We start from the raw sequence: 19,655 nt of genomic DNA, 5'->3' as shown, positions 1-19,655 counted from the left end.
CCTAAGTATTCTTGCTCTGGGAAAGTGTTTCCTTAGGCTCCAACTTAAGTTTCCAAAACTCAGGATTTCCCTACTTTAGTTTAAAAGTTTGCTATGAAAATTTCACCACCTAAAAACAGGCACAGAAATAGCAAAGCAGTATCTAACTTGCTTCTCAGTCTTGATCTGATTAGAACCCTAAATGAAAGCACTCTGTAATTCATGAATGGACCTATTATCAAATGCTACAGAATTCAGAATTTGATATTACTGAAATAAAGAGTAAGCCCATGGTGAGAACACTAATGAATTCCAAGACATAGGTTGCTCTATTGCTGGTCTTCCTTTAGCCAAGAAGGAAACAATGATCTGAGTTTTGTCATAATGATCCTGAATCGCCATGCTTACCATCAACCTACATGGAAGACAAAAATCATTTTTTATACATGTTATAAGTATACTCATGGGCTGTGATGGGGCTTAAATACTGAATACAGTTAATATAATTTAGATTCACAGAATTGTATTCCGTGTCTTCCTTCTGAGGCAGAGTTGTGAAATATCCTGAAATCTTGAGGTAAAGATTCAAGTATCTTGAAAAATGTTCCTTTTCACAGAAAAAGCACTTTCTGTCATCTTCCCTGGGAAAGGCGCTAGAGGTCTGTCACAAACACAGATTGTGCTACAGAGGATGATACAAAGGAACCCTTGCCTACAGATTACTATGAAAGAAAGCAAGCTCTGGCCTCTTTCTGCAAGTGCTTGGATTCATGGGATAATTTAGTATATCTGCAAACCCATTTGATGGCTGAAAAGAGAGACTCCTCCAAAGTATCGTGCCATGATGGTCTTCTAGGATACTGGAGTGCTTTGAATAAGTGATAAGGTTCAGATGCCTAGCAACAGCTTTGGAGAAATCTTAAGAGTTTTAGCTGCCAGAGAACACTGTTATATTAGGAGAAAATTTGAATTTTCAAGCACATAGTTGAATTTTCAACTACCCTTTCCTCATGGCTCCATAACTATTATGATAAAGATACAGATCAGTAGGTACAACCTGATAATCAAGTTTATTTAACACTGGACTAAAAGACAGGTGTAATCACATTAAATCCCCATGAATAAATGCTTCCTAAGTTTTCCTCATGTATGCCATATCTATCTGATATATGTAGGAATTTTTACTTTCTTGGACTGAGGGAGCATGTTAGATTGTTGAGCATTCAGGTAATAAGTTCGATGAAATATTTGGAAGATAAGTGTGAAGATTTTCTATCAAACTACAAATGTTTAGATTCAAAGAAGTAACTCAAAAACTAAAATTCTGTGCCATGCATTGCTTTATTTTTGGAACGACCAGAGCATGCTGGGATCTTGAAAGATAAAGATATTAAGGCTTCCAAAAGAGAGTTTAGCCATGAAGTTGAGTGGTAAAATAAACGCCTCATACATTCAAGCCCCTGAGTGTGATTCTCAGCATCATCATAGATCAGTCTTGAGATTAAGACTCTTGCACACCCGTTGCTATTCTGACCAATCTATCCCTTTGCTTGTCTCATGGCAAGTGGAGTTGACTAAAATGCTTCCATTCCAAAAGCATTTAAATAATGAAGTCACGCTTGGTTAAAATACAACATTGGTAAATATTTCATGTCTAAATTTAGTTTCAATTAGCGTTTTAACTTCTGGACTTACGTTTTGCGTTTCCCCATAATGGCATAATAAAGAGCACTCCATCCAAATGTGTCCTTTAACTGGTGATCAACACCTTTCTTCAGTAAAATTTCAACCATAATTTCACAATCCCATCTAACAGCATACATGAGTGTTGTTCTAGAATGACAGAGGCAATTCAATTACTTAAATGGTGAACTGTATACATTTTACCATCTAAGTATAAGGCCTTTGTGTGTAGAATGGACCATTAACTAAGTAGCCTTAAGCATCCTGAAAGCAGAGTTCAGATTCCTAAATTATGTCCAAGGCTAAAACTAGAAAACAAGCAGAAAACTTCTTAGCCCACTATGATACTTTATAGAGTAGAATTTGTATTTTAAATTGTTTATGGTGAATAACTGTTTGGAGAAAATTGACCAGAAGTACAGAAAGCTTTATATGAAAAAGAACACCATTTCCTTCCTATTCTATTAAAATACAATTCACTGTTAAATATGGAATCGCAATTTGCGTAAAATGATAGTAATAATGTTATCAAATAATTTTAATGTTAAAAATGAATGTTTTCAATTCCTGATACTAATATCATGCCATATATGTAAGTTTACAACTACCATTCATGTATCATCCTTCTCTGCACACCACCAAAAGTATTTGAAGATTAAAGGGTGTTCACAAGGTTGTGTGATTGCAAACTTGAAAACACTGGAACTGACACTGTAAATGTACAATCTAATATAAATGCTATCAACTCATAGAAGATCATATGGCAGTCAAAATAAAAATCAAAATAAAAACCTCTCATTATGAAAGGGAATATGAACCTGACTATCGTTCTTTGGCATAACCATTTCATGTAATAGATATTTTTAGATATGTAACTGATGTTTTATTGACTTTTTCTAATCTAGTCCCATAACACATTTGAAATGAATGATTTTTACTATTCTAGACTATTTTCAACACAAGTAGTGTTTTAAAAATGCAAAGTGTAGTACCTTAGATATTGATCAGATACGTGAAGATTCGCACCGTGTGTGATTAGGTATGCTGCCATGCGGGGTTTCCTTTCTCGGAGTGCTAGCAGCAGAGGGGTCAACCCATCCTGTAATGATATCAATTAATCATTCACAATACCGCATATTTCACAACTGAACTGAAAATCATATATGTAGCCCTGTGATCGTAATGTTTACCATAGACTTGACCGCAGTAGTCTTTTCCTTATTAGCCTAATGCACCTGCTAACGATCCTCAAGATTGCAATGTTCTAACCATGGCTACGGTTGTCACAAAGTCCTCTAGTCCATTACAGAACTCATGTGACACCCATGGACCTGTGGTTCCTGTCACAGAAGTTGTCATGGTACTTTGAAGCCATGGCACTCTCCCCTCAGAGTTTATCTGAAGAGACACACAGTGACACACAGTGGCAAAGGTGTTAGATCCTAAGTTGCATGGATGAGCAAAATTGTCTTTTCCATGTCAGAAATTCTCCTGTATTTCAAAAGACAGTTATGTGGCAGATGTAGCATTTCCCAACAGAAAAATTCAATTAAGGACGATGACAAAACTATGGAATTGTCCAGTATTTAAAACCTGATTTCTGAAGTACTGTTTGGCAAATCTTCTGTGGGGCAAATATCAGTCAGCAACAGCAGAAGTTGTTTCACAGGCACAATTCTCAGAGTCTGCCTCTTGCTCAGAACAGGTCACCAAAGAAATGACCTCAAAATGAGTAAGATCTCAAAGAATCTTTTTTTTTTTTTTTTTTTCTCACAAAGATCCGCCTGTCTCTGCCTCCCAGTGCTGGAATTAAAGGCGTGTGCCACCACCGCCCAACTCAAAGAATCTTTGATTGCTTACCTTGAAATGTATTCTGTCCTGTTACAAGTTGAAAACGGTCTTAGTGTTTAGAAAATCCAGTACATTTTTAAAATGTTTTTTATTTATATTATCTTTAGACAATTTCCTACACGAGATCTGTATTTACATAGTTTCTACACCCTCACTCCTCCAACTCCCCCTAACTCCCTCTGAAATTCAGGACCTGTTTTTTATTACTGTCACACACATGTGTATTATGTACAACCTACTGGTTCCATGTAATGTGAGCAGACTCTCTTTTTTATGTCTCTGCCTCTCCTTTTCTCTTTCCCTCCCCCTCTGTCTCTCTCTTCCTGTATGTGTGTTGGTTTGTGTGTGTGTGTGTGTGTGTGTGTGTGTGTGTGTCCATGTGTAAGTGTGTGTGTTTAAGCATGGCCACTGTGGTTGGATAAACTATTGAGGAGTTTAGAGTGTCTCCCTGGAGAAAATTGAATTCTACTCTCAGCAGTTATGGATAATGGGCAACTCTTGATTTACGAGTGTAGTTTTGAAGTTTCCCCTATCAAGTGTTTGCAGGTCAACTGGTGTTTTCCTTGTGCACGTCTTCTTTAGGCAACCATATTATTGAGATTTCGTAGATGAATTATCCCTTTTGTATCTAGAAGACACTTTTCTGCAACAGTCATCCTGGTCACTGGAACTCAGAGTTTTTTTTTTTTTGTTTGTTTGTTTTTTCAGAACTTTCTTTCTCAGGGTCACCCGAAACTTAAGTGTGGGTGTTGTATTGTAGATGTAGGATTGTGGTAGGCACCCATGGTCCTTTGGTCTTTGCATTTTCACTAGTTGTGGATCTCTGTTATACTCTGTATTTGCTGCATTTTAATCATCATTGCATCTAAGTCCAATTTACTGAGTGACTGTACTGTACTATAGCTAGTGCATACAGATCTGTGTAATGGAAGTTTTAGAGATGGGCAAGGCATTGCTTTCTTTCTGGTTTATATTTTCCTTAGAAAACAACCTAAGCAGGAATCAAAATAGAGCAATAATTTAAAAGTATTTTAAACATTAGAATTCAGAAATGAAGACACAACCGTAATCCCATCAATAGAGTGCAGGGTATTATTGCAGGAAGATCGTGACTTCTAGGAGAGTCTGGGCTACGTAGTGAAACCCTATCTAAAAAATTAATATTGGAAGTCTATGGTGATTTTAGGATCATCAATATCAGTGAGATTAAAACGATGTATTGTAATTTACATGAAGTTATGCAACAAGGGGTGAAAAAGCCTTGCCCAACTGCACAGCTAACAAAATACACAGTGCCAGGCAGGTAAAAATTCCCTAGACTTTTTGGTTGTTCCAGACATTTCCCAAACAATATGAGCTACTGCCAGTGCTCTTGGTTGCCTCCAGTCACTTAAGTGTAAGATCTTGCTACAAAAGACACCAAATCCTTTGGAGAAAAGACTAGCAGGAATAAAGCTGGAACTAACCCAGTGATTCCTACCCAAGTACTAGCTTCCTGTGGTGCTCTGCAAACTGCCAAGGGAAAAAAGGAATCTTCAGACATCCTAAATTTATATCAAACACTAAGAAATAAGGCTAGGAGACTGAAACACCTGTATCGGCAAAGCAGGTGAAATGGGGGAATACAGCTCTGGTTTGTTAGCAAATAAAACACACTTGGAGGTTGGATTGTGGAAGTACCTCCTGCAGGGAACCATTCCATCATAGGGGCTCAAAAGCAAAATGATTTGATTTGTTATAGTCAGGATGAAGCATAGTTTTAAAAATTCTCCTAGAGATTGAGCGTGCACTGCATTCCTGGAGAAAACGGAGGTTATGAATGGACTGCGCTGTTCCATAGCCCTTGGGATTGTTTACTAAAATTTTAACCTCTGCTGCATGCATACTAATGGATGTGTGGAAATCAAGTGCTTGTAGTGCAATGTACCGTGCTTCAGTTGCAAATATTCCGTCTGTGATAGCAGTTTGAAGGTGAAGTGTCACCCACAGCATGAAGTGATTTATATCCCAGCACAGCTTGTCAATATTTTGGGTAGGTGTTGAAGCTTTTGGAATTGGATACTTGACGGGTGTGATATTGGTATGTAGGCAGTTTTGGGGTACACCTATTCTGAGTTTTTCAAGAGGCCACTGATTCTGTTTCTGTGGAGATATGAGGAGGAAGGAAGGATTACAAGTTCCTGATACCACAGACAAAGCTATACCCAGCTGCCTATAGGAAGTTATCTTGATGGCTAACCAATGAATAGAACCCAGCCCCTGGTGGGTGGCACCACAGCCTTGTTTCAGAACGTGGCTGTGTAAGACTTTACAGAGATAGCTGCAGAGTAAGCAAACAGGCATCCTGGACTCATTCATTTCTCCCTCTCTTGAGGATAGATGATATGTCAACAGCTTTCTCAAGATCCTGATTCTGTGCTTTGCCCAGTAATACACAGTAACTTGGAAATGTAAGTCAAATAATCCTTTTAGTCCATTATCTATTTTTATAAATATTTTCCATGGCTCCATAAAAGTAAGCTAAATTCTCTAATACTGATTTCAATAAATTAACATTTACTTCTCCCCCTTTGGAAATAATTTTGAGAGCTATATTCAATGCAGTTTAATCGTATTCACCCCTTCCCTTTCACTACTTTCCAAATGCACCCCTCTTCTGTACCCACCCATCTTTCTAACCTTATTGATATAAACCTCCTCTCAAGTCTCTGGGGTCACTGTAGAAGATCAGGTTAAAGCTTGTAAGAGCCAGGTCCACTGGATGACCAAAAGCAAAGAGTGTCTCATGGGCACACCAGCGTAGATGTTCATATGACATCACAGTCACCGTGAAAACATTCAGAAGACCGTTGGATGCTCAAGTGACACAAAATGTCATTATGCAAGCAGGAATTTAGCATGAAGTTCTGCTCTGAGCTGAGAACTTCTTGACAGTTATAGCTGCTAGGACTGGATAGTCCTTTTCATTTAAAGGTGTGGCCTGGGTGGACTGAGCATGCTCCAGCGGATGGTCACATACCCAAGAGTATGTGGGTAGCACGAATTGGACTCAATGGGGGTAAAAAAAAAACTATAACAACATATCAATACTTAGATGGATACCGATCAAGTTATTTCAAAGTGCCAGTCAAGTAATACTTCAACTTCTAAACGTGAAAAAAATTGGACCAAGATATGACAACTGTTAAAGCATATAGTTTTCAAATACTTGGGAATTCAATTTAGAAAATCTTTACCTTTGTAGTATCTTCAATGTTTCCCCCAAATTCAAGAAGACTGCTGGCAATATCTGGCCTGTCTACATACACTGCATGGTGGATCGCTGCTTCTCCGTTGCAGTCTTTGATATTGGGATCTGCTCCATGATCAAGTAGGACAGACACGATCTCTGTCTCCCAGCTCTGTACAGCCTGTGGATATCGTTACCAGGAAAACACTGTCAATTTAAAGAACACACAAGAAACTTCCCCCAGCTTTCACCATGATTTATATTTAAGTGACTTTAATTTTACTTTCATTCTAAACACTTAGATCAACTTAATTACTGAAATTGAAATCTTTGAAATACCTTCATTAGTGGTGTGGACATTTGATTATCAAGGGCATTTATCTCACAGTCCTTAAATATCAGAAAACAAACCAGATCGATATGCCCATAGAAACACGCAAAGTGGAGCGCAGTTCTGTGGGAATGAGAGACATTTTGAAGGAAAACTGTAAGGCACTATTATCAACATACACAATCACTCTGGCATTTACAAATATTATATAGTATGTAAGTCCATAGACACATAAAAATATTTAACTTCATTCAAAATTTATTTTTATTTGCTCTTATAATTTACTGTATTTAAAAATTTATTGCAACTATCATTTATCCCAGTGTGAATAATACACACAGCTGTTGCAGCCTAGATAAGTGCTCTATTAGTGAACTACGTAGTAAAGAGCAGCCTATTTGAACAAAAAGAACATGACTATTGGGTGAACTCATTTTCAGTTTAAATCCTACTCTAGACACTACCATCAACCAACTACATCTCAGCCTTCCTGTGTTGTGAATTCTTGTCCAGAAAATGGGTGTTAAAAGGAATACTTCTATCAAATTAGGATGACTCAATTAGATTCTTTGCAACTATTAGAAAATATTCTTCAACAACAACTTAACAATCTTTTCGGTATTTAAGTTATGAATGTTAACACTATAATAAACATATTTCAAGTCAATGTTAGTTCCATTATCTCTATTTTGTAAATATATTAAGGAGTATAAATTTTAGAGTCTAAGAACATCTCTTCAAAACTTGAGACAAGTTCTACAATAAATTTATGCTTCTGCTGCCTCAGCCTGCAAAGAGCTGGGATTGTAGATATGACACACCACTGAGCTTGAGATTTGGTTTTTCACGCATTTTAACTCAGCTAAAATTGAAATGTCATTTACAATTCATAATGTACAACAGTGACTGCCAAAACTTAAAGGCAATTCTTAATACATAAGATAGCATGTCATTTTGCCATGCATGATGTCTCTACTAAGTGAAACGTGATATATAATGTGATATACATATACATACATATACACATATCCATATATATAAAACATTTCTAGACTTTTACTGGATTTTTTAAAGAAAGTTACGAAATGTACTATTGACAAAAACTGAAAATTATCAACAGCAAAATCTAAATGCACAGCAAACTTGGCTTTGATTTTTAAGGAACTTTAATTCAAAGGAAGTAAGTATGGAACTTCAAGTCAAATACATAAGAATGCCCATTTTTGATAATAGTTAAATTCATAACATACAGAGAAATTAGATGTATGCTATGCCTAACGTCAGTATCTAATATCAATTTCATGAGGGAGATTTAGTACACTGTGGGCCACCTCGAGTAAACCCAAAATTGGGAAAACAAGACAGTTTGTTGATTTGTAAATCATGAAATTCACAGCAAGTTCCATTCACCTCTATCAGAAGTAAGTAAAGATGTCAGAAGTAACTTTCAGAGAACTTGGAGCTTGTCAGCACATTGTGTTATTAAAATGGTGGCTGATCAAGGCCGCACTGAATAAACTTTCAGAAACAGATGACGTAATGAGTGAAGGAACTTAAAAGAAATTTACAGAGATGGGAGAGTGATATCCCCAGGAAACTAGTGAGAAACAACAAGAAAATGAAGGAGTAGCAGGAAGAGGAGCACACAACCATCTATCAAGTTTAGATTATTTCTGTTATTTTCAGTGAGGAATATGTTAGTACACACAGATAAAAGATCCATATTCAATGTTTTTGGGTGATTTTAGGTGAGAGGAAGACTATTGTGAGGAACACTACTCTTGATCTCTGTAGTTTCTACAGTTTACACAACATTGTGTTTATTAGGTACATTGAAATTAAATCCCATTACTTTATAGTTTGTTCAATTATTCTATTGTGTATTCGATGCTCCATAAGAAAATGCTCCATAGGGGAATTACGGGGTGACAGTAAACCTGCTGAGCTTTGGTCTTATGGTTCTCCTGCTCCAGAAGAAGATCTGGACACTGGACCTGTGTGATCACGGGTACCAAGGAGACTGTAGTCCAGAAAGCACAGCTGGTCTCTCCTCACTCCTGTTGCCCTCAACAGAGCTAGGAAAAGTAGGCTTCTCCCATCACCCGATTTCCTCAAGGCCCCTCATCCTTAGCTTCCAAGTGTTCTTACCGTTTCCCTTCATCCTCATCGTTCACATGAAATTGCTTCTTCCCGAGGAGACGCACCACCACTTTGAGCTTTCCCATGCATACTGCCTCATGAAATTCGTTTTCAGGGTCATAAGGCTGGCAGTACCTGTCTTCAGTTCCACAGTGAAAGCAGGACAAGGATCCCGTTGCCCTGCTTGGGCCGTCACAAAACCCCAAGGGGGTTTTCGGCTCCTTCTTAAAGCAGAAGAGCTTCCTCGGGGTGGACAACATAGCTGTCACCACCTTTCTATCAACTCAACACTAAGTAATTTTAGGAAATGATGAACTTTTAACCACTGACTGTCTAACAACCAGAGCCTAACTCTGCGACTCTCACAAGTGCGAGGCTATGGTTTGACCAGTAAAACTGAAGCATCCAGTTATAGAACAGTCGTTGCTAAGCAACACTGGTAAACAAAAGCAAGCTCCTCCTTCCTCAGGCATAACTGACAGTTTATGGAGCAAATAGTGCTCACTGTGCATGTGCAATGTAAATGGGGAGGTCTTCTGTGCTCGTTTGCACATATCCTCCACCTCTTCCTCAGGTTTGGTGGATCCCTTTCCTCCCCGCTGTAATCTTGCTTGGTGCTTCTTTTCTTTGGGACTGCAATTATTCACTATAAAATTTCTTCTTGGGTTTGTGGCTTGTTTTTATTTACATTTTTACTAAGAGGTCATGGATGGATTGCTTTCCTAAGGACATGGAATTTCTTGAAACTTCTCTCTGGTGTTTTTGGTTCTGTGTTTTTGGAATTTTCAGTGAGGTGAAAAGCTGTAAAATAACGATTTTTATGTGCTTGGGAGTGATGGTACACACCTTTAATCCCAGTCCTTGGCAGGAGACAGAGACAAATGTATTTCTGTGAGTTTAAGGTCAGCCTGGTCAAGTGAGCCAGAGCTGCATTGTGAGAACCTCCTCAAAAATGGCAAATTTTCTTTCTTTCTTTCTTTCTTTCTTTCTTTCTTTCTTTCTTTCTTTCTTTCTTTCTTTCTTTCTTTCTTTCATTAAGAGATTTTTCTATTCATTTTACATATCCAGCAGGGATTCCCCTGTCTATGGTGGTATTTTACTTGTACTGAAATATAATTTAAATTGTATGTTAATAAATAAAGTTGCCCGGGGGTCAGAGCTATTAGAGCATTATCAAGAGCATGGCGGTGGTGGTGCAAACCTTTAATCCCAGCACTTGGTAGCCAGAGCTAGGTAGATCTCTGTGTGTAAAAGGATACAGCCAGCATTGGAGACACACGCCTTTAATCTCAATCCCAACCATAGAAGACCTGGAAGTCTTTACAGACAGGCAGTGACGAGGCATGGTTTACAACCAATGAGAAGGCAGAACAGCTAGACTGTATAGAGACATACACACAGGAAGTAGGTCCCTTTTTCGGAGAGCTCTCTTGGCTGAAGAGGATCGCTGAAGCAGGAAGAGTGAGGCTCTTAGCTCTGACCTCTTGGCTTTCTTCTCTGAATCGGCTCTGTGTTTCTTATTTAATAAGACGGTTGGTTACATCTACACCTGTCCTCCTTCCTCCCACTCCCCGAGCCTTCCCTCACAACCCACTCTCCCATTCCCACCTCCTCCAAAGCAAAGTCTCCCCTGGGGAGTCAGTAGAACCTGGTATGTTCAGACGAGGCAGGTCCAAGCTCCTCTTCCCTGCTTAATGTCTTTACAATACAATGTGGAGAAGTTATTATCCAACCATGGCTGTTGTGGTTCTAAATGTCTTCTGTAGAACTGGTTCATAAATTTCCTTAGATATGAGGAAATTTCTGCTATTGTTTCACAGAACTTGATTTTTATGCTCTGATTATCTCCACTCTATCTGCAATGCCAGATATTTATATTTAGTCTCTGAGGTGTTTTTCCACATGAATGTCCCCCACAGGTTTAGATAATTGAACACTTGGCCCCAGATGGCGGTACTAATTGGGGAGGATGTGGAATATCTGGGAGATGGAGCCTTAATAGATGACATCTGTCCCTGGAGACAGGCCTTGAATAGTCTCTGCCCTTGTGTTTGCCCTCTGCTTCCTGAGTGTGGTTGAGATGGAACCTCTAAGCTTCCTTTTCCTGCCCCCATGTGGGCCATTTGTGCTAAGTCTCTCCACCATGATAGACTCTGATGCCTTTGGATCTGGAAGCCCAAATACACTCTTCATTCTGTAAGATGCTTCTGGTCATGGTGTTTTATCACAGAAACAGAAAATTAACAAGTACAATATCTGAATAGCAGCATCCCAGAGATCTTGAATGATGTGTCCATTACATTTAATTTATTAATGCCTTAATATAATCATATGCCCACCTTGATTCCCAGCCCCGATGTTCTTCTGCTTGATTCTCTCTATTGCTGATGCATTTTAAAGTTTCTATACTTGTTGTATAGAGATATCCATGTTATTGTTTTCCTTTTATCATGAAGAGACTCATTTGAAGCAGGAAACAGAGACACAGCAACATCGAAACTAATACACACTCTTTTGATGAGAAAACTGACCTGACACTTGTCTGATACAAACCCAATCAAAACTGGGCTGGACTAGGTTCACTAGCCATGGACATGGACATGGAGGGCTCAGAGTCACCATCCTGTGTAGAGATCTTCTGGAGGAATTTCCCTAGGACTCCTACTGTGAGAGAAAGAAAGGGCAAAAGGGAGTTTGTCACTGGAAAGAGATTTCACAGTCAGGCCAGTGATGACAGTCTCCTTGATCAGGATGGGTCACCTTAGCTATGCTCCTCTTCCCCTCTGTTTACTCTCAGACCTCACTGAACCTCTTTGTTCCTTCCCCCAAGGTGGCTACAAGGAACAAATCCCCCTTTTTCTGCTTTTCGTTATCAACTGTGTTTTTAATGGACTCATTGAGGACAGGTGACTTGTTGGGGCCAACTCCGACGGCCTGAACACAAAGCAGGAACATGATTCAGAAAATGTTTTTAAATTTTATATTTTAATTGCATGTTTTTAAACATCTCTCTGAGAATTTGTTAAAAATAATAAAAGAATAAAATTTCTATGAGAGAATCATACTAGTCACACAAAATTTGAAAATCCAGAATGTCAGCAGCTTTTAAGACACCGGGCAGTTTGGGGAGTCCACTCATCTTTGCCCAACATTATGTTCCATTTGTCGTACAAAAGACGCATTACTGCGAATCTGGAAATGTGCTTAAAGCAGATATTGTAATTCAAAACACTGAATTTTTTCAACATTAGAAACACAAGGAATACTCCAGCCCTGCTTCATGGGGTGTTAATTTAAGATATATGAACAGTTAATAAAAAGCCTGAGCCATTAGGCTGAACAGTTTAAATAACATAAGCATCTGTGTATTTATTTTATAAGTGGGCTGTTGGACTGCCGGGCTTGGTGGGACCCGGAGAGAAAACTCTCTAGCTACAACTCATATGTTCTGTTTATGGGTCAGCTTGACACTGTTGGGTTTTGCTTGCTTTTGCTTATGGCCTATTATTATTATTATTATTATTATTATTATTATTATTTTGAGAGCCAGTCATATTACATGGCTCAGGCTGTCCTCAGACCCACAGCAGCCCTCCTGCTTCATCCTCTGAGGTGCTGGGATTATAAATACAAGCCATGTGCCCAGATAAGTTTCTGGATGAGGTGGGGTGGGGGGTTGGGGGGGTGTGCCATCAGGAGCTCTCCTCACTGGTCTTGTAAGACATTTGCCTAAGGTATTACAGAATGATAGAGTTTCAAATCAGAAGGCAATGGAAGCCGTGTGTACCCTCATAGGAAATCAACCCCCCCTCCGCCACGTTTAAGTAATGTGCTTGAGATGACACAGGTTACAATCAATTAATTGTAGTGTCAGCATTAGAATCCAGGACAGGGTTTATCATCAGACTTTAAAGGATCCTCTCATTTCAGAAGCAAAATGTGCAACTTTACCCCTTGATTTTATTCCCAATTTTCAACTGGAATCTCTCTATCTGGTAAAGGCCAGGAAGCTATATGGATTGTTTTATGTAAAATATAAGCAATTAGTCACTTAAAATAGACAGAGTGGAATATACCTGAAATAAAGAAGTTGAATTTCATAGTCACACATCATACAAAGTTTGAGGCATTGATATGATTTTGTTAAACAAGAGCTTTCTATGACAAAGGTTAAAAAAGTCGCATTATTAGCGATTATAAATATAAAATGTATTAAAAGGTGCTCCCATTGTTTCTACCTGTAATAAAATCAAAATTATCTTCCTTGCTTTAGGAGTCACAGCAACCCACCTTGGAGTTCAGCTTCCGGCAGGCTGCCGATCCCATGGTTCCACAAGATGGCAGTGTCGTACACAAATGTGAGCCGGAGTTCCGACTTCAAGTCGAAATGCTGCCAGCCTCCCACCCCCACGGGGGAATGGAACACGTAGGAAACGTACAGAGGAACTCGAAGGGTCACGTAGGACTGCACGAGGTTTAGGACCTAAGACAATGAAATCATCCCCGTCAGTGTTAACCAAACCAGGCCAAGTCTGCAGAATTTCACAGCACTGTGTTTTCCTCACTTCACACACAATGTCACCACTGTCATCGGCACGGGGATGTTCACCATTTCCAGCAATACATAACGGCAACTTTATGAAGGCAGTCTCATGCACATAATTCACCCACTTAAGTGGATAAGTCAATAGTTTTTTGATGTATCCAAGGAACCATGCAACCACCACCACAATCAACTTTAGGAAGTGTTCATTGCATCCACAGGAATCTAGCACCCAGGAGAAGTCACCCTCCTCATGGTGTGGGTGACTGCTAATCCATGCCCTGTATTTGCCTCCTCTGAGCACATAGAAATGGATCTTGTCAGTTGCTCTTCTTTCGATGCGTTACTGCCTTTTATTAAGGGATAACAGCATAATATATAGATATATTCTTTTTTATTGACCCTCAGAGGAATGGTGTGAATTTGGAACTATTATGCAAAATGCATCTCTGAACTATTTTTTAATCATATAGAGGAAGTTAGGATGAACATAAAGATGTAAAAAATACACGTTTAGCAATGGCATGGTGCAGTTATGATATTTCAAAACAAATGAACTGTCTTTGAATTTTATATTTTCTTTCTTCTGGTATTCAACAGTGGGGTAAGGGAGGTCAAGAGAATAAATTAATACGTATCAAGAATCTACCAAATTTCAGACAATGTGTTGGTTACTAATGAAAGCTATTTAGTATTTTCATTCTCATAATTGTATGTCTGCAAGGTGGTTTGATGGATGGAAGGATAATGGCTAGAAAGCAAAGAGGTAGAAAATTGAAGACTCAGAGAAATTAGGCAAGTTCACCAGAATTTTTGAAAACTTATTCTTATTTTATGTGCATGAGTGTTTTGCCTGCATGTACGTATGTATACCACATGGTACATGCCTGGTGCCCACAGATGTCAGAAGAAAGCATCAAATACCCTGGAACTTGAGCTACAGACATGTGAGCCACCATGTGGGTGTTGTGAACTAAAGCCTGCAGGAGCAGCCAGTGCTCTTAACCACTGAGCCATCTCTCCATGCCCTGCCCCCTCATCAGAAGTCTCTGAACCTGAGTGGCCTGTGGAAATTGGAATCTAGATTCTAAGCCCCTGTTCATCTCTCCCACACTTTATGAGATTCTATACAATGCGGAGCAATCCTAAGACCACCTAACTTACTGCATTTTAATTTCCAAGTGTGCTAAGGACCAGTACAGCAATCACATCTCCTCTCTGTGCAAGAGGAAATGGTAAGCTGACTCTTCTTGGAAGTTCCAAGCAGGCTTTTGGAACTGGTCTCCTACAAAGAATTGACATAGGGACTAGACATATATTTCACTCATGAGAACTATGCAATGATATGTCACACTATCATGGGGTTAAGAGCGAAGTCTTCAAGTCACACACACGACAATCCAGATCAATAACGAAAACACATGTAACAAGAAAGACCCACCTACCAGATAAGCAACTTGTTTGGTTCTCACCTGTGGGAAGCAGATACACCCTGCTCCCTGTTAAGTCAGTACCTTGTAACTTGAATGCTTTGAGATGCATTTCCCAAGAGCAGCCATAATGACTACCACTGAACAATGAGTTCTGAAGGGCAGTTAACACTCTGGCTACCTGGGAAAGTGACTTGTTCAACCAATATGGCACTGGTGATTAAGATTCATATTTCATTCTGTGACTTTAATAATCCATCAGCTAAAACATTAGGCTTTAGGCATGGACTTTCAATTTTAAAAATGTAGCTTTATGTTTGCCAATATTGACATACACGCCATCAAATGTTATGTGAAGTGCTGTTCAGAAGGAAATATTTAGCATTTACTCTCAATAAGATAATTGGAATGTAGCATTCTGAATGGTTCTCATTTGATTTTGTTCAACTTACTATGTAGCCTACTGGCAATCCTCCTGCCTCAGCCTCCTGAGTGTTGTGATAACAGGTGTGAGTCTCCACACCTGGCTTTATTTTGTTTAATTCTCAATGTGGTGATTTTTGAACATAGGACCTACCCAAGTCTTGTACATCTTTTTTTTTTTTCATATTTAAGGCCAGGTTTTCCTGACTATTTAGGATCTCTGCCTGGAGGGGACAGAGCTGAAACGGAACCTACTTCAATCATCCAGTCACCTGCCTGTTTCTTCAACCAAAAACTGCAATGCAACCGTAATTTCCGATGCCACTTTCCAGAGCATTCCATTTCTTTTAACCTTTACCTCAGGACCTTTAAAGGTATAAATCATCATCTGCGGCCCAATTACTGAACTGACATGCCCTTAGTGACATTTAAAGTTAATTAACAAAGGCAAACAACAATTTTAAGATTATATTTAAAGGGAGCAAATATCTTGGAGAAAGTAACACATTGTCAAATTTATATTATGCTACCGAGTGCCAAGCATATATGTGGAGAGGATATTGTTCACCTAAGGGCCTGAGACAGGGGGTTACTTTTTGTGGGAGATGGGTAGAGGCGGGGATGAATGCCATTATAGCAATATCCATACACAAAGACTTGCCACTCTGTCTCCATTTAGAAGGCTCAGTAGCCACACACAGCTGCTGGCTACCATGCTGGACAGCGCAGTTCTACATTCCCATACTCAGTAGCCACACAGCTGATGGTGATCACACCAGACAGCACAGAGATTCCCATATTCAAGGTCTTTTAATTAGGCCACATGTATTAGAAACAAAAACCATTGAAAAGTTGTTTACCTGCACATATATATGGCCCTATAATGCAGAATATGTGTTTTGTATTTACCCAAAAGATTGAACACAGAATTTGTAAAAATTCTTGTTCAGGGATATCACTGGTGGGGAATGGCCCCCATTGCAATGTTTTTCTTGTGTCTTTTATCGCCTCAAACATCAATCAAAATGGGGGTATTAGTGACTATATAAAGCATCACACATCAAAATACAAAGCTTCAAATCTCACAGTGTGCAGTTAGCTGCTCAGTTGAGAGGACTGTTTCAAATTCTTAGCCAAATTCTCTGAGTAATATTCATCTAAGAGTGCTTAGGAGCAAGGAGACCTTGGCTTCTGCCCATTTACAGCTCTTCTGTAGGTCGGTGAATCAGAGAGAAAGCCTGGGTAGGCATCAATATTGAGCCAAATTTTGTACAATGAAGGATAACTTTAAGGGAGGTTTGCTATATAGAATTATGCATAATCTAATGAACAACCATAGAAATATGGTGTATTATGATGTAATGTTCAAAAGGGAAACAACATGTAGCCATCAAGTTATAAGTCTGGCAGGTATGGTGGCTCACACCTTTAATCCTAGCACTCGGCAGGCAGAGGCAGGGGATCTCTATGAATCCATGGCAAACCTTGTTTACACAGTGAGTGCCAAGTCAGCCAGGATACATTCTAAGGCTGTCTCAAAGGAAAAAAAATAACTCTGAAAAACTTACCTTGTCGTGGCACATGCTCATGTTAAATTAAAAAGCAACATACAAAATAAAGTTAGAAAAATTAAGCCACCACCGTTAAACTATGTATGTAATTAAAGAGGTTAATATGTCTTTGTGTAATTATGGTGGGATAACGGGTGGGATTTTATCTGACTGTCACTTGTTCTCCTGAGTTCAGAAATGATGTTATTTTGATTACAAAAATTATTGCAAAAATTAACTGCTAAGTCTGACAACATAGGCAGCAGCATATGTCATGAACATTATGTGAATTGGGTTGTTCTTGACTGATGTAGCATGGCTTACTTATAAAAGACAAAAGAGAATTCTCATAAGAGAATCAGTATAGGATTATAGGAAGTGTAAAATAATAGGATGAAAAGTTGTGACTTCTGATATATATATTCCAGCCTCTGTGTTCATATTTATAAATCAAACACACCTGTAAAAAAGGAGGCAAAAATTCTTCCTCAAAGAAATCAACTGAGAACAATACTTGTTTACTTCTCCAGACCACAGAGTGTCTTTCCAGGAGCGTATTGCAATTCCATGCCGTAAGAGCAAACTGTTAATTGGGCTGCATTTCTGCAGCGTAGGCCTGGCTGCTGAACAACGTGACCAGCTGCTGTGGACCTAAGAAGTCAAGAGAGTCAAGAGTCTAACCTTGAACAAGAGCCAGTAAAACTCAGAAGAATGTCTTTTATTTTTCAAAGAACTTGTTTAAAAAAAAGAGTCACCCAAACTCCCAATTGTTTAAAAAACTAAGTTTAACTTCTGTCCCGTGTTTCTCATTGCATGCTCAACCTTAATTAGAACAAACAAACAAACAAACAAAAACAGAAAATGAGACATGCATAGAGACAGAGCAGAATTATTGATTAAATATGTGTTTTTTTGTTATCTGCCTTTGCATTTTTTTGAGGTTAATAGCTAAAGATTATTTTAGAACTGAATAAAATTCAAGAACTTTAAAATTCTTTTTCTGAACAGGCGAAATTCTTAGCCTCTTAGTGAGTGTCGGAAGTGACCTACATAAGTCTTCTTTGCTGGTGCGTATGGGGTCCTCACTGGGCCCCCGGGATGTTTCCTGGTACAGACTAGATGTCAAACGACTGTTTTGTGAATGTACAACTGAATAAGGAGGTCTTGATATCAGCTGAAGAGAGCTGTAGTCACACTACACAAAAGTCAACACACACACACACACACACACACACACACACACACACACACACACACCTCCAGCCCCAGGGCCTGGATTAGCTACATTTCACCATCCCAGCTAAGGATGTATGTTAGCACATGGTTTCCATTATGGTTGCTGTGCAGCATTCATCTATGAGGGACAGAGGGAAGCTCAGTTGGCTTTCTTATAATAGTGTCTATGACCACATCCATTTTCACAGTCAATTACGTGTTAGGATAAGCACATGATGGGTTATCCGCACGGGCACACAAGATAAGCACACAGTGAGTTACCAGCACAGACACACAAGCTACATAAATTTGGGTAAGTTATCTGAGTTTTCTTTGTTCCTCTTTTCTGATCTGTAAAGGGGAGTGGGTGGGGCAGGGCATGGTATTTATTTGTATGGAGTTTTGAGGTTAGGAAGAATAGCTATATATGTTTAGAAAAGTGTAAGGCACATATTTAACAATAAATTTACTAGTTGTTATTATTTTGACTATCACCATCATTGTTATTATTTTGGGTTGAGACAGGGTCTTATGTAGCCCAGGCTGGCCTCGAACTTCTCATCTTTCTGTCTCCAGTTCTGAGTACTGGAACTATAAGGTGTGCAGTGCTACACTTGGTCTGTGTGGTGCTGGCCAGACTTGGGGTTTCATGTACATTAGGCAAACACCCAGCCAACTGAGCTCTCTCCCCATCCCCACTGCCGTTATCTTAATCGTTAGAACTACCATCTGACTATTTGTCTCCAGTCTTAGACGCATCAGTGAATGGAAGAACAGAAAAGGGATGTCTTGGAGGGCTAGCTTACTTTTATATTAATTAAGGTTGTTTTTTCTCCTCTACCCATGGTTCAGCAGTGTGCTCCGGGGAGAAAATAAGTCGATAGTCTGTAGAGAAATTGAAGTTTAAGCCGAGGAAGAATATAGGGGTGAGTGGGATTGTCCGTCTTTAAGCTTTCCTTTTAGAGCGTATGCAATGTGTTTCACTAGCTTGTTACCATGTAGATTACGGTGAAGGTTTTAGAATTTCATAATAAAACCCAAAACTTCAGTGACTCCCACTGAATCTGTTCTTCTCAGCGGCACTGATCATCGTGGTTCCACCATTGGACTGATTTTCAATAATACCAAAGCAGAAAAACTTCTCAGAAGGGATTCTGATACGTTGGCCATCTACTGAAAAAGCTTACATGAAATGGTTAGGAACTAGATGCTCTGCAGACCGGAGAGATGGTTCAGCAGTTAAGAGCACTGGCTGCTCTTCCAGAGGATCTGGGTTCAAATC

The 19,655-nt window shown here is 39.1% G+C and overlaps 1 protein-coding gene and 1 long non-coding RNA gene across 6 annotated transcripts in view; one reads left to right on the top strand and one right to left on the bottom strand.

Annotated features, from left to right (window-relative positions):
- Window positions 1-1,674: 1,674 nt before the first annotated feature.
- LOC131912906 (FRAS1-related extracellular matrix protein 2-like) overlaps window positions 1,675-19,655 on the bottom strand; it is a 39,803-nt gene continuing 21,822 nt past the window's right edge. For 2 of the 5 annotated variants that reach the window (XM_059265195.1, XM_059265198.1), the window contains 3 exons: window positions 13,503-13,695; window positions 11,744-11,876; window positions 7,085-7,196 (listed from right to left, as the gene is read on the bottom strand). In XM_059265195.1, coding sequence (XP_059121178.1) covers window positions 11,770-11,876; window positions 13,503-13,695 — 300 coding nt within the window. In that variant the 3' untranslated portion in view covers window positions 7,085-7,196; window positions 11,744-11,769. Of the gene's footprint in view, window positions 1,813-6,749; window positions 6,924-7,081; window positions 7,197-11,743; window positions 11,877-13,502; window positions 13,696-19,655 lie in introns of those variants that run through there. The other 3 variants (XR_009379740.1, XM_059265196.1, XM_059265197.1) reach the window with 3 other exon arrangements.
- LOC131912925 (uncharacterized) lies at window positions 9,671-14,408 on the top strand. Its single transcript, XR_009379751.1, has 2 exons — window positions 9,671-9,786; window positions 13,486-14,408. It is a non-coding gene; the product is annotated as an uncharacterized LOC131912925 (long non-coding RNA).

Source organism: Peromyscus eremicus, chromosome 6 (assembly GCF_949786415.1).
Source record: "Peromyscus eremicus chromosome 6, PerEre_H2_v1, whole genome shotgun sequence".
NCBI lineage: Eukaryota > Metazoa > Chordata > Mammalia > Rodentia > Cricetidae > Peromyscus > Peromyscus eremicus.
This window is presented reverse-complemented; position numbering and strand designations above follow the sequence as displayed.